Source organism: Tachypleus tridentatus, chromosome 7 (assembly GCF_004210375.1).
Source record: "Tachypleus tridentatus isolate NWPU-2018 chromosome 7, ASM421037v1, whole genome shotgun sequence".
NCBI classification, from domain to species: Eukaryota; Metazoa; Arthropoda; class Merostomata; order Xiphosura; family Limulidae; genus Tachypleus; species Tachypleus tridentatus.
In genome coordinates, this window is record NC_134831.1 from 14,157,970 (window position 1) to 14,172,557 (window position 14,588).

General features: G+C 35.0%; 1 protein-coding gene across 1 annotated transcript; it reads right to left on the reverse strand.

The window, feature by feature from the left end:
• Positions 1 to 1,098: 1,098 nt before the first annotated feature.
• Positions 1,099 to 14,227, reverse strand: LOC143255164 (trypsin-1-like). Its single transcript, XM_076510408.1, has 6 exons — positions 14,078 to 14,227; positions 13,788 to 13,876; positions 11,230 to 11,336; positions 9,389 to 9,660; positions 5,957 to 6,108; positions 1,099 to 1,622 (listed from the first exon to the last, which is right to left on the reverse strand). Exons 1-6 carry the CDS (start codon positions 14,136 to 14,138, stop codon positions 1,458 to 1,460), a joined length of 846 nt encoding a protein of 281 aa, XP_076366523.1. The 5' UTR covers positions 14,139 to 14,227; the 3' UTR covers positions 1,099 to 1,457.
• Between the last annotated feature and the right edge of the window lie 361 nt (positions 14,228 to 14,588).

Consider the following 14,588-nt stretch of genomic DNA (forward strand, 5'->3'; position numbering starts at 1 on the left):
AGCTCAAGGCAATACCCTTGATGACTCACTATACTTTCTGTTGAAAGATGTGGACTTATCACTTGTAATTCTCCAGTTACTGTATTTTTTTTGCTAAAAGTATAGTTAATGGTTGGTAGTCTTTGGAACGACTGTTAGACACGTGTGAAAAGGACAGCAAAATGCGTTTTCTGATACTACAAATGATACTAAATAAATTAATATAGACTATTTGCTTTCAACCATAAGCTCTACGGCTTTCACAGTTTTGGTAATCACAAGTGACACATATAGTTTTATCGTCATTTCCCAAAATATTAAATTCAAAAATAAGTCTGTAGAGACTTGGCATATCCTGATGGTTAGGACACTTGACTCACAACTTACGCGTCTCATTATTTAAACCAATCGGTTAACTGCTTGCCTTTTCAGCTGCGGAAGCGTTATAATGTGCGGTGTACCCCACTATTCATTAGCAAAGAGTAGTAGAAGAACTGGCTACGAGTGACCATCAGCCATCTTTGCGTGAAGTTCAACAAATAAAATGTCTTTATAAAAATTACTGTAGTTTCGCTTGGTTGCTCAAAAATTCTTGTGGAAAACTACATAAACAATATTTAACCGACCCTAATTTTGAACTGATAGAATTGAAGGTAGGAAACTCAACTGGTCAAAGAATCCATTCCACAATTTTGGGCTATATTTGGTCATCGAATAGTGGAATTCGAAAGTCACACTTATAGCGCAGCCAAGGTTTCAAATTGTGTAATGCATTTTTGATGTCGACAACAGGTGAACTGTGCATCATCAAATTAACAGTCCAAGCAATAAGTCATGTCCTGTTCAGCTTAGGTGCTAGTAACACAGGGTGTTTTGTACTCTTCATGATGAAAATGTTAATAAAGGGAACATTTACTGATAAATATACTTAAATTGCTCAGAATATTTGTTATTGTTCTGTTATTTAGTAATAAATTTCTTATTCAGATATGTGTGAAAAAATGTCCAGGTTGTTTTCTTTACCATGAAACAGAGATGCTCTTTTTATTAATGGGATCACCAGAAGTCGAAACACAATGTTCAAAATCATAAGAAATTAACAAGATAAATACAAAAAAGTAGACTTCTGCTAAAAGTGGTTTAGTGCACATATGATGAAAATTTAAAAAAATAGTGGTTAATATAAACATTTGTTGCAAAAGGTAGAAAATACACTCAATTAATAGATGCCGTGTAATGAATTAAATGATATAATCAAAGAAAACAAATAATATGGATGTCATATATTTTCTTGTTTCTTTTGAATCATCTGTTTTATTTATCTGTGAAATTATTCGTAACTTAAAAGGAAAATCTTCGAAATTATTATATTACGTTTGGAAGGTGATGTTAAATGTCATTTTTAATTATTTAGATTTAGAAACAGCACTTGAAACTGAATATGAGGAAATTTATGATGGGAAATTAATTCTCGTTCTTCAGGGATGAAAAGCCTTATTAGAATCAATCCACTTCAAAAAATAGGTGATCCGAGAATAGACATCCGGAAAACCGACCTTAGCACAGCCAGATCCAAAGGATGTGATTCCTGCCAAGTACCATTTATTTCCTTTCTTGCATTGAAGTGGTCCCCCAGAATCGCCCTAGATGTAAATTAATAGAGTCTACTTTAAAGTGTATATTAACTATTGAAATTAGTAGTACTTGAAATCACAATGCAAATCAAACTAATTCTTTAATGAGGCTAGATAATATACCATTAATCTAAGTTTCAAGACTGACTCATCCGACGAAAGGATAATCATAGTTTTACTGAGAATAAAGTTGTTTTCAGTTTTTAAATTAATCTGAATTTTATAAAATGGTACAACTTCTATAGAAATATTATCAACTAGATTGTAGTCCTTTTGGTATGAATTTAAAGTGTCTTAAATAAAAAAAGCAGGTCTGGACAACAAGTAATAACTTTTCATTCAATCCAGTAACTGCCTTCCATTCTCAGCTGATCATTTTCAAACAAACCAGTAAGTATACGTATACACTATAAAAATAACTTAAGAATCCATTAACCTAGATTTAAATTAATCTTTGAAGGTCAACAAGAACTTAAAATATTTTTAGTAACTGGCCTTAAAAAGACGATGTCTTATATTTACTCACTTAAAGTCGTTTTGAAGTTATTTTTTTAATACTTAACACGAAGTAGGCATTTCATTCGTTGTATATTTTTTATTCTAACTATCGAAAGATTAATTAAAAACGCACACCTAAAATAAAGCGTTACAACCTTATCGAAGGTTATTTATTTTATTTACTCTATTCACTCTTGATAAAGAAATAAGCCACTCTTGCGAAAGCATTAGATGGGTAGATAAACTAGTTATTTCTTGTCTCGTATATTCTCAGATAATTTTCTATTTCCCTGCAAAAGTAAACCCCTAAAATTATTTTTTTTAAGTCATGCTATACACAATATTGTAGAAATACATCAATAACTCGAAAAACAAAGAAGAACTGAGTTCACTAATCTGAATTTCAGGAAGCTTTATCAATTAAAGATGTTTGTTATATGGAAAAAAAATATGTCTAAGAGTTTGTCAAAATGTAAGTTGAATGCCGTAGATGTTCACAGTATATTTATTTTGCAAGATTTAATACTGGAAATATAATACACTTTCGGAGAAAAATATTTACACACTATTTCTCAAGACAAATAAAATATTTTATATAGTATGTGACACATTTTAGTAAAATTGTGTTTAATGTGGATGAATTAAATCAAATGAAATTTTATAGAAAATGAAAAACTTACTTTTTCAATAACCCAGTTTTGATAAATGTGCATGTATCAATAATTGATAATATATACATACACACACACACACATACACTGCTAGCCAAAATCTTAAGGCCAATGAACGTAAAGAAAAAATATGCATTTTGCGTTGTTAGACTCAACCACTTATTTGAGTAGAGATTCGAAAGATGAAAATAAGAAAAAGGAAAATAAAAAACTTTTTTAGCGTTTAATAGGAAAAATGTGAACATTATGAAATTAGCCTAAATACTAGCTGGTCAAAAGTTTAAGACCATACCAGTCCTAAACAGGGTAGGAAATGCCCAACAAGAGGTCTCAGCAGTGAGTTGCACGGTCGTCATTGCGAATAATTTCAAACATTCGCTTAGGCATGGTCGATATAAGCGTTTGCAGAAAGCTGGCTGAAATGTCATTCCAAATGGTGAAGATGGCTTCACGAAGATTACCACTGTTTGAAATTGACATCCATATCTATAGACTTCCCTTGTCATCCACCCCAAACATTTTCAATGGGGTTCATTTCGGGCGAACACGCTGGATAATCCAAGAGAATCACGTTATTCGCCATGAAAAAGTCCTTTGTCCTGCAGGCATTGTGGATTGCAGCGTTGTCCTGCTGAAAGATCCAGTCATTTCCATACAGGTGAGGGCCTTCAGTCAATAAGGATGCTCTCTCCAACATGCCAATGTAGCTTGCTGCTGTTTGACGCCCCTGTATAACCTGAAGCTCCATTGTTCCATGGAAGAAGAAAGCACCCCAGATCATGATGGAACCTTCTCCACTGTGTCGTGTAGAAAATGTTTCCAGTGGGATATCCTTATCGTGCCAGTAACATTGGAAGCCATCTAGACCATGCAGATTAATTTTTTTCTAATCAGAGAACAAAACTTTCGTCCACTTTTCTACGTCCCATGTTTGGTGCTACTCATCAAAGTTTAACCAAGCTATTTCGTGGTGTGAAAGGAGGCGTGGCCTTTGAAAACGTTTACGGTTTTTAAAGCCTTTCTCTCGTAGATGCTGTCTAATTGTTCTTGAGCTGCATTCTGCGTCCGTAAGGACCTTAATTTGGTTCGGCGATTGGCTGGTGTCTTGCCGGACAACCTGTCTTATCCTCCTGCTCAACGCCGACGAAATTTTCTTGTGCTGACCACTTGAAATTCTCGTTCCGTATCCACTCAGGGTCATTTAAGAAGTTTCCAACAGCAGTTTCACTACGCCCAATCTCACTAGCGATGGCACGTTGAGAGAGATCTTGCTTTTGCATCTCGACAATTCTGCCACGTTCAAACTATGTCAACTTTTTAGCCTTTGCCATGTTTCTACCCAATGTAACACAGGAAATATCAGTGCGAGATGTTGACAACGCTAATGTTTAAACACAAATGACTAAATTTCGTTACGTGTTTACCGATTAACGCTTCGTTGCAGTATGGTCTTAAGCTTTTGACTAGCTAGTATTTAGGCTAATTTCATAGTATTCACATGCTCCCTATTAAATGCTAAAAAAGGTTTTTTTATTTTCCCTTTTCTTATTTTCATCTTTCGAAGCTCTACTCAAATAAGTGGTTGAGTCTAACAACGCAAAATGCATATATTTTCTTTATGTTCATTGGCCTTACGATGTTGGCCAGCAGTGTATATATACATTGAGTTTGAAACTGCTATTTGTTATTTTGCTTTTTATAGTCTTTTACTTCTAACATTTTTATCAATTGTTTGGCGCATATAGCCTGGATCCTTTGCGCCAAATGCGTCAATCGACCAATCAAATTTCTAAGAGTTACTATCATATAACTAAAGGTCACCAATGCTATGCATATATGGCCAGGTGGGTTAAAGCTTTCGACGCGTAATCTGAGGATCGTGGGTTCGAATCCCGGTCACACTAAATATGCTCGCCATTTCAGCCGTGGGGGCGTTATAATGTGACTGTCAATCCCATTATTCGTTGGTAAAGAGTAGCTCAAGAGTTGGCGATGGGTGGTGCTTCCCTCTAGTCTTACACTGCTAAATTAGGGACGGCTAGCGCAGTTAGCCCTCGAGTAGCTTTGCGCGATATTCAAAAACAAAGAAACAAGCTGTCCATATTGTTTGTTTAGTATTAAATACATTAAAGTAAAGACGTTTAACTCCAGTGTGTTGTATTCAGTTAAAATAGACGTACGAGTTAAAATATTCTTATTTACTTTTTCAGAGATATACCTGCATATCTTAAACCTCGATAAAAATTCAGTGGAAATTAACATGCTGTTTCTTTTTTTAAAGAAAGCCAATGACTTCGTTTAAAGTAATTACACAGCACATTAAATTAGTCCTTCCTTGTGATAAAAAAAGAGCATTTAAGCATTAAGTTACTAACTTGTTTTTATATCGGTCACTACCGGTAGGGTTCACATGTTGAGTAATTTTATGATTTTGCCTGTTACAACTTGTTTTCATATCGGTTACTATTAGTAGGGTTCACATATTGAATAATTTAATGATTTTGTCTGCTACAACTTGTTTTTATATCGGTTACTATTAGTAGGGTTCACATATTGAATAATTTTATGATTTTGTCTGCTACAACTTGTTTTCATATCGGTTACTATTAGTAGGGTTCACATATTGAATAATTTTATGATTTTGCCTGTTACAACTTGTTTTCATATCGGTTACTATTAATAGGGTTCACATATTGAATAATTTTATGATTTTGTCTGCTACAACTTGTTTTCATATGGGTTACTATTAGTATGGTTCACATATTGAATAATTTTATGATTTTGCCTGTTACAACTTGTTTTCATATCGGTTACTATTAGTAGGGTTCACATATTGAATAATTTTATGATTTTGCCTGTTACAACACTTAAGGCTAAAATATAGATACAAAAAATATGATATTGCCCATTTTCTATAGACAATATCAGCAGTAATTAGTGTATATTAACAGCATTTTTGTTTAAATGTTTTGTGTTTCTGTCGTTATTTGATCTTCTGCAACAAACGAAGTCAAAGAACCATGATGAATTCAGTCCACTGTTTAGTAAAATTTCTTTAAAATTCGAAGAGATAGGTAGTTCTAGGGTTACCGAATTAAAAATTTGTATTTTACAACTTTGATCATGTACAGTTTTTTGTTTAACAACTACTGTAGATCATAAGAATATACTTACATGACAGGTTCCTTTTCCGCCCGCTAATGTGCCCGCACAAAGATGCCAATCTTTTATCCCTATTTGAAATTGTTTATTGTATGCATTGTGGCATACAGAGTTGTCATAAACCTGAACGCTCACTTCTTTAAGAATAGAGGATCCTTTTTTATCTGAAATGGACGACATGTCTATCTTATGAAAGTGATTAGTTTATTAAAATGTGTGCTTCAACAGACACTGTTCAAAATACCTATATTATTGACAATACCGAACACTAACGTAAAAGCACATTTTAGGCTCCTTGAAGAATTTATATAAAAATAACTGCTGACATATAATATTCAAAGAAAAAATTATAAAATAGATTATTAACAACTTTACATCAAAGTACTGGTATTTAGCCCGGCGTGGCCAGGTGGTTAGGATGCTCGACTCATAATCTGAGGGTCGCAGGTTCGAATCCCCGTCACACTAAACATGCTCATTCTTTCAGTCGTGCGGGTGTTATAATGTGACAATCAATATCACTATTCGTTGGTAAAAGAGTAGCCCAACAGTTGTCGGTAGGTGGTGATGACTAGCTGTCTTCTTTCTAGTCTTACATTACTGAAGTAAGGACAACAAGAGCCGATAGCCTTCGTGTAGCTTGGCGTGAAATTCAAAAACAAACAAAATATTGGTACATTTCAGCCTAATCGGCACCTTAAGGATAAACGTTAATGAGGAATACTGGGAAAAATAAACATTTTGATTTTAATACCAGATTTTAGGTCTATTAGTTAAAAACTATACTTTATTTACAAAGAACTGGAAATAATTAAATAAGATATTGTTTTTAGTCATTACATAACTTTTGTATTACAAGTTCAGTTCTGTAGGAAATTAATAAATGTAGTAACGTTTCTAGACTAAGCTTTAGTGGAAATAATTACAGAAATGTGTAGAACCTGATCTATGACATTTACTAAAAATTAACATAACAAAGCAGATGGATAATAATGAAACATAAACGTCTGATATTTCAAACCAAACATCACCACATGCAGAGAACTTCAAAATACAGGTATAACCGTCAGTAATTTGGAACTGCTGACCAATGGAAGGTTAATATGTCATTAACATTCACCATCCACATAGCCATTCTCAACTGAATAGCGGATTAGGTTATTAAGGTAAAAGATTATAACGAACTCCCCCTATCTTCTGTTTTACTTTTAAAACACTTTTTATCATTAAAACAAAAGTACTTTTGTAAGCGTTAATACCATCTCCTAGTCTAAGAAATTGGTGAGATTGTTAGGAAATTTCATTTATTTTTACAATATTAATTTTAATGTACTTTTATATTTATAACGCAGAAATAAATTCAGTAAAAAATACAAAAAGTTTAAATAGGAGTTTATATAAATGTAATGGCATTTTGTTGTTTATCCATATAACTACTTCGTGGGGCGTGAATGGATCTGCACCAACGTTTGTGTGAAAGTTCATTAGGACTACGCGGTGGCACATTCAAATTTTCAGTTTTGCATTTTACGGTTTTTATGGGTGTTTTTTACCACTACTTTGCCATCTGTTGATGGTTCTTAACCAAATTTGTTGGGTCCGTGCGTATAGATATTAAAACTTACAGTTTCACATTTATGCAGTTTTTATGACCGTTTTTACAAAAAATAATTACACGTAAAGAAAGCCACATTTCATATCTTAAGATATGAAATCTTTCACTAATCATGAATTCACATAACTTTCGTCCAGGGAACGGGTACTCCAGCTAGTACATAATACATAACAAGAAATAACAAGGTTTCACTTTAGTTTCTGTTTACGCTGTTCTAGCCTATTTTATTTACATGTTTATTATCATACAGTATAATTAATTTTACGGCTATTCTTAAGACTGTTCAAAAAGCCCTGCCAATAAACTGTATTAGGGAAACTGTTGTAGACCTCTGTGTAGGGATAGCAAAGAAAAAACGCAACCAACACAAGCCTATGAGAACGTGAACGCTAGAACATGTGCAAATCGCGGGAACAAGCGTTGGGTCTAAAGCACTTGACAATTAATACACAAAACTGCTCGTAAAGTGCTTGTAAGTGACGAGAAAACAAAGGATTGAATTTGCCCCTTTGTTCTTCTGTCTTCTGTCACGTTGTAATTTAAATACGAAGCAAGCTCTTCAGTTAAGTTACGCGCAGATATACTATGCTAATTGAAAACTAATTTCATGTGATAACTAAACTTATAAACTAAATAGAAGGATTAAAAGATAGAGATTATCGAAGCTGGCGTACTTCATTACGATACGACATTTTGTAATTGCTATAACAACGAGTAAATATCGCCGCGCAGCCTTAAAATATGTGTACAAACAAGTAAATAAATTGTAAACATATTATTAATTACATGTAGGGATAACTGGTACAAAAAGAATAGAAGCAATAGAGAGATTCTGATATTATAAGTTCTGCAAATTTCTACTTCACTTGTGAAAATACAGTCTAATGAAGAAGAGGTTTGCACAAAATATAACTATTATCATCTCTTTCTTGTTTCTCTACTTTTAGCATCAGCCATCCCTACTTTAAATTTAAAATGCTTTAATGTTTTTATTTATTTACTTATATACACAGAGAGGTAAGGGGCGAGTTTCTGTTTCGTTTATAGAGAGGAATTCTTTTCAGTATAGTGATCGAAACGTTGGCCGAATCTAAACGAAAGATGAAGAGACATGAACTGCCTATAGGACTCTTCAACCTGTTATGCTACCTGTTATAAAAGTAAATATTTTAACAAACTAAGATATCTGTGGTAACGTGCCCAAAGAATGTGTGTTTTGCACATGGGCTGTGTGCCATCGATAACTTTTGATAAATTATTATAACTAATAACACTTCCCTAGAGGCTTTGTTTCTTTGCTTGTAATTTAAGCACAAATGTACACAATGAGTTATCCGTGCTCTGCCCACCACGGGTGTCGAAAACAGGTTTCTAGCGTTGTAATTCTGCAGAAATTCCTCTGTGCCAGTGTCTCTAGAGGCACGTGGGGACCCGGCATGGCCAGGTGGTTAAGGCACTCGACTCGTAATCCAAGGGTCGCGGGTTCGAATCCCCGTCACAACAAACATGCTCGCCCTTTCAACCGTGGAGGCGTTATAATGTGACGGTCAATCGCACTATTCGTTGTTAAAAGAGTACCAAAAGAGTTGGCGGTGGGTGGTGATGACTAGCTGTCTTCCCTCCAGTCTTACACTGCTAAATTAGGGACGGTTAGCTCAGACAGCTCTCGTATGGTTTTGAGAGAAATTCAAAAACAAAACAAAAACATAGACAAGTGAGTATAAAACATTGATGAATTTACGGCCATACTCCTCACGGTGTTGGATTTGAGGTAATTAATGATGGTTTGTGTTGCACAATTCATTTTATGTGAACTTTGAAGGACTTACCGAAGTCCACTTTTCCCCAACCAGTAGCTGCACAGTCCGCTCCCATAAAAGTTTCGTCTTTGTCAGGCAAACAAATCGGTTGAACATTATCGTTTACATCAATTGGTTGTGACAAACGCATCATGGCGATATCATTGTCATATTGTGAATACCAATGGTTGTAGTAAACGTTGGAAACGTCGTATGTTTTTTCGTTTCCTTCCTCCTTCTTCATGTGATGCTCTCCAACTCTAACTTTCCAGAACTGGGCGTGGGGTAGAACAAAAAGTGGACTGAAAGACAACAATTGGTTCAATTGGTCGTACAGATAGTAAAAAAAATTCAAATGATATATAAACATGCAACATTTCATTGCACGTCTGATAACGTTAACGTGACAACATAGTGTTTTAAGAGACTCAGCAGAGTTTTTTGTTCTGTTACTTGTATTAGAAAATTCCACATTAGGCTATATGTCGTGTTTACCGAGGGAGAATTGAACTTCATTTGAAGGATAGGTACATTGGAATAGATTGAAAAAAGTAACCAATTGTAAGAGTTTTTTTTTTAAGTTGAATGGATTTAAAGAGAAACAAGAGAGAATTGTCAAGAGCCACGATACTTGGATTATTTTAAACAGAGTTAGAGTAACTTAATCTATGAAACCTTTTTTCCCTTCTTTTATCAGTTATATGTAAGTGCGCCAGCAACATTAAGCGTTGGGCCCGCGAACACCCGATTCAGTTTTATCACTCATCAATACTGCTACCAGCCTACCCTCAAATTGAAATTCTTTAAAACAAGATTAGAGGAAATTAATCTATGAGACCTTTAGCACGGTCAATATATCAGTCGGAAGGGTTTGATCTTCTGAGTCCAAAGCTGTAATTATACCTGAAATTTGTCAAGATATTACGGAACTATGAGTTAAAAGTTTGTCCATGATAACAGCAACAACAACAAACAAACACAGAGCCTTCATACCGCAGCTAGCAAGAATAATTAGAGAGAAATTGCATACCCTCACCCTGCCTCTCCTTTTCGAAATTGTTCGTGTTTATATAACACCCTAAAAAAACTCAGAAAAACCTTCTCATATGGCCCGGCATGGCCAGGAGGGTTAAGGCGTTCGACTCGTAATCTGAGAGTCGCGGGTTCGAATCCCGGTCGCACCAAACATGCTCGCCCTTTCAGTCGTGGGGGCGTTATAATGTTACGGTCAATACCACTATTCGTTCATAAAAGAGTAGCCCAAGAGTTAGCGGTGGGTGGTGATAACTAGCTGCCTTCCATCTAGTCTTACAATGCTAAACTACGGACGGCTAGCGCAGATAGCCCTCAAGTAGCTTTGTGCGAAATTCAAATAACAGATAACAACCTTCTCAGATTCAGAATAATTAACAATCCGAATCATTCTTTGTACTGTGAAGATAAGTCTTAACCCTAACGTGTCCATGAAATTTGGTACAAATCCCTTACACTTTACAGAGTTATTAACCTAAAACCATGAAAATGTCCTGTCTCACCATGATAAAAAAAATGGTTTCAATGTGATCCAGAATTCGGATACGGATTTAGATTCAGACCAAATTTGGGGAGAACTATCTTTTACTGACTTCTCATTATGTGTAAATTTTTCGTGTACATCGATCAATCAATTTATGAGATATGCGCAAGGAAACATGGACATACACACGGACCGATTGCAATACCCATGCAAGGTGTGGGTAATAAGGATAAACATTTTTACTTTCAGATTTATCAATACAATTTCAAATTCTCATCAAAATTTTTACTTCATATATTATCTTACTGAGGAAAGATGATGATGGTAAAACCCTTGTATAAGTTAAGCAACTTACTTGATAATACAATGAGCAGCTGTTACAATCCATTGCTTATCAATCAAGACTCCTCCGCACCAGTGGCCCAGGAAACCAAACTGAGGATGAGTTAGCTGAATAGATATCTTAAAAGAAAAAAAATCCCAGCAAAATAGTGAGTTTAATTTTACGCACATTTAATTACTACTAGTCTATATTGCTTAATTGAGGGTTTATAAAGCGTATTAAGTGTTACTTCGAAACGTTTGAAATAATTATATACATTCGTACACATATAATTGACAAAAAGTATTTTTTCTACGAAATTGGCCCTGTATGGCCAGGTGGTTAAAGCACTCGACTTGTAATCTGAGGGTCGCGGGTTCGATTCCCCGTCACACCAAACATGCTCGCAACTTCAGCCATGAGAGCATTATAATATGTAGTTTTGCGCGACATTCAAAACAAACAAACAAACTGACAAGTGTTATTTGAGAGCTTATTCATTATGTTCTTCAGTCTGGACTGCTTAGTTATGGATGGTGTTCCTTTTTTATTTCTTGATTTTCTGAAAGACATGAAACACTCAATCCGCCAATTGTACATTTACACGGCAATCAATCCTCTACAGAGGTCTGGGACTTCCTTTTCTTCTGACATCTTAATTTGTACCGATTGTTCGAGGAAAGAAAATGCAGTAGATTTTGTGGTTAAAAGTTTCCACAAGTATGTTCGGGCCAGGTGGTTAGGGGGCTCGACTCGCAATCTGAGGGTCGCGGGTTCGAATTCCCGTCACACCAAGTATGCTCGCCATTTCAGTCGTGAGGGCGTTATGATGTTACAGTCAATTCAACTATTCGTTGGTAAAAGAGTAGCCCAAGAGTTGGCGGTGGGTGGTGATGACTAGCTGCCTTCCCTCTAGTCTTACACTAATAAATTAGGAATGGCAATCGCAGATAGCTCTCGACTGGCTTGGCGCGAAATTCGAAAATTAAACCAATCCAAGCATATTCAGGGATGGTTGCCTGTCTTTTTTCCGCTCCATGTGCAGATAGGTGTTACTTGGAGTGAACAGAACTGAAGTTTTTTTTGTGTAGGTGGAACTTGAGATTTCTTTGTAGGCGTGACTTTTAATGAGTTGAAAGTGTTCGTAAGATTACTGACGAGTCATCGCTGCTGGAGACTCGTAAAAGAGCACAGGTGAATGGCTTTTGATGACTTCTCTGTTACGTTATGTTAGTTGGAGAACTTGAAGGGTATTGCAACATGTGTATAACTAGAATTATGGTCAACAGCTCGAGAGAAGTTGGCAGTGGGTGGTTAGGACTAGCTAGTTGCCTTCCATCTTGTCTGACGCTACTATATCAGGGACGGCTAGCGCAAATAGCTCTCATGTAGCTTTGCGCAAATTTTAAAACAAAAAACCATCAGTGGCTTGTCCAAGAGATTAACAAGAAAGGATCTTTAAGTATTCTAGTATTCCGGTCAAAGAATCTACATCAAAAGTTATGGAAACAAAAAAGAGGGAGAGATTCAGGATTTGGTTGGATGAAGTTTTACCACAATCACAAGAAGAAGAGAAAACAAAATTTGTGATAAAAATAATATTTTTACCTATAGCACAAAAACATGAATCAGAACTAAATATCATTGCGATTTTAATTTTAGCTTTTTTTCCCACGAGTTTGTTTGTTTAGAATTCTCAAAATATCAGAAAAGGCGATCAACGACAATTAAGAGACTAATGTAAAAGTCGAAACTGCCCAATATTTCAACTACAAAAAAAAAAAGGAAAAGTAATAAAGTTAAGTTTACAAACTATTATAGATGAAGTTTCCAGTATGAAACTAAGAAACTATAACACAGAATAATTGTGTTTGATTGAAGTTAAGCACAACGCAACACAATGGGCTATCTGTGCTCTTCTCACCAAAGGTATCAAAACTTGGATTCTAGCATTGTAAGTCCGCAGACATACCGTTGTGCCACTGAAATAGTTGTGTTTTAAACTTTTATATAAAGATAAAGTTTATGAAATCGTCTATTATTAGTGTACATTTAAAATCAGTCTTTCTCTTCAAATAACATGGGTTTTAATTTCCCCTGATCTTTGTTCTTCAAGTCTCAAAACAAAAAGAGAATATTAAAAAAACTTCAGGAAATATAAAACCTACTTGTTTACTGTAATTTTAACAGGTATCATACAGGCCACCATGTATATTGTAACTGAAGTTAATCACTAATAAACAGCTAATATATTTGTGCATAATATTCTATTAGGACTACTGGTTGTCATTATTTTAAGTAAACTCAAGAATGGGTATCGAATTATTATTAGGAAGAATAAGATACAAACATGGTTAATTTAACTTTATTTGTTTTATGTAAACTAAGCCTAATAAAAATATAAACATAAAACTACTTTTTATTTCATAAAATCTAATACATCTTAATAGTAATGAAAACCTAAATTACTTATTATAGTGTTAGGGTATATAAGAAAAAAGTCTTTATAGTGTTACCGCCACACGTTTCACACCTACAAACACAAAACAACAGAATTTCTACCAACACCACTATTATATAACATTGCTTACTTGCCATGGCCATTCATTTGGTTCTGCATTTTGGCCACCCACGATACGAGGTACAAAGGGGTTATCTGCATACTTGCTAACACCGCATTCTGGAAAAGGAGGACAGTCAACTTATTACCACTTTGAAAATTCTCCATTCTGACATAGTATTAACAACTTTAAAAAAAAACCAACAAAAAACACCACGTGGTCTAGGTAAGAATCAACGAATATCTTTTGCGTAAGTATCCTGCTGCACTTTATTTTAAAGATCTTGTCTGTCTTATGCTAGGACTAAAGTATCGTCTTACTGTCTACAGAAGCCGCCACCAGTGAAACTGTTATGGTCAAGTATAGCCAGAAGGTTGACATTCTCTCTTCTTATTGCTCTTTCTTATGGTTTCATGCTTACTAAACGATCAAATGTTGCCCTAGCCCTTTTATAAGACGTCGTTAACCCCTCCCATCGTCCAGCCCCTCCAACCAAGGAGCTTCGATACGGACAACATTCGCTCCGTAGTGAAGAGGATGACGTCCTTGGACCTTCAGTTTTTCCTATCTATTGTTATCATATTCATCAAAGCCTCGCCCTCCTTCATAACGACTTTATTCTATATATACATATTTAATCTTTTGGATTATTCGTGTGTAGAATCAAATCCTCGAGGAATTTGCTTCTTTTTATTTCAAACGTAAACTCTTTTGAATACAACTCAACCTTAGTAAGATAAAATAATTGGGAGATTTCGAGTTCCGTTAGAATGGAATTAGGTTCTTATTGTTTCGAATTAAAGGATAATAAATTATTTCAGATTCTCAGTA

Coding starts and splice junctions, on each gene's coding strand:
- LOC143255164 (XM_076510408.1), bottom strand. CDS start 14,138: ATGTCAACCTTCTGGCTATACTTGACCATAACAGTTTCACTGGTGGCG. Junction 9,661..11,229: donor GCTGCTCATTGTATTATCAA/GTAAGTTGCTTA, acceptor GTTGTCTTTCAG/TCCACTTTTTGTTCTACCCC. Junction 1,623..5,956: donor GCGGAAAAGGAACCTGTCAT/GTAAGTATATTC, acceptor ATTTACATCTAG/GGCGATTCTGGGGGACCACT.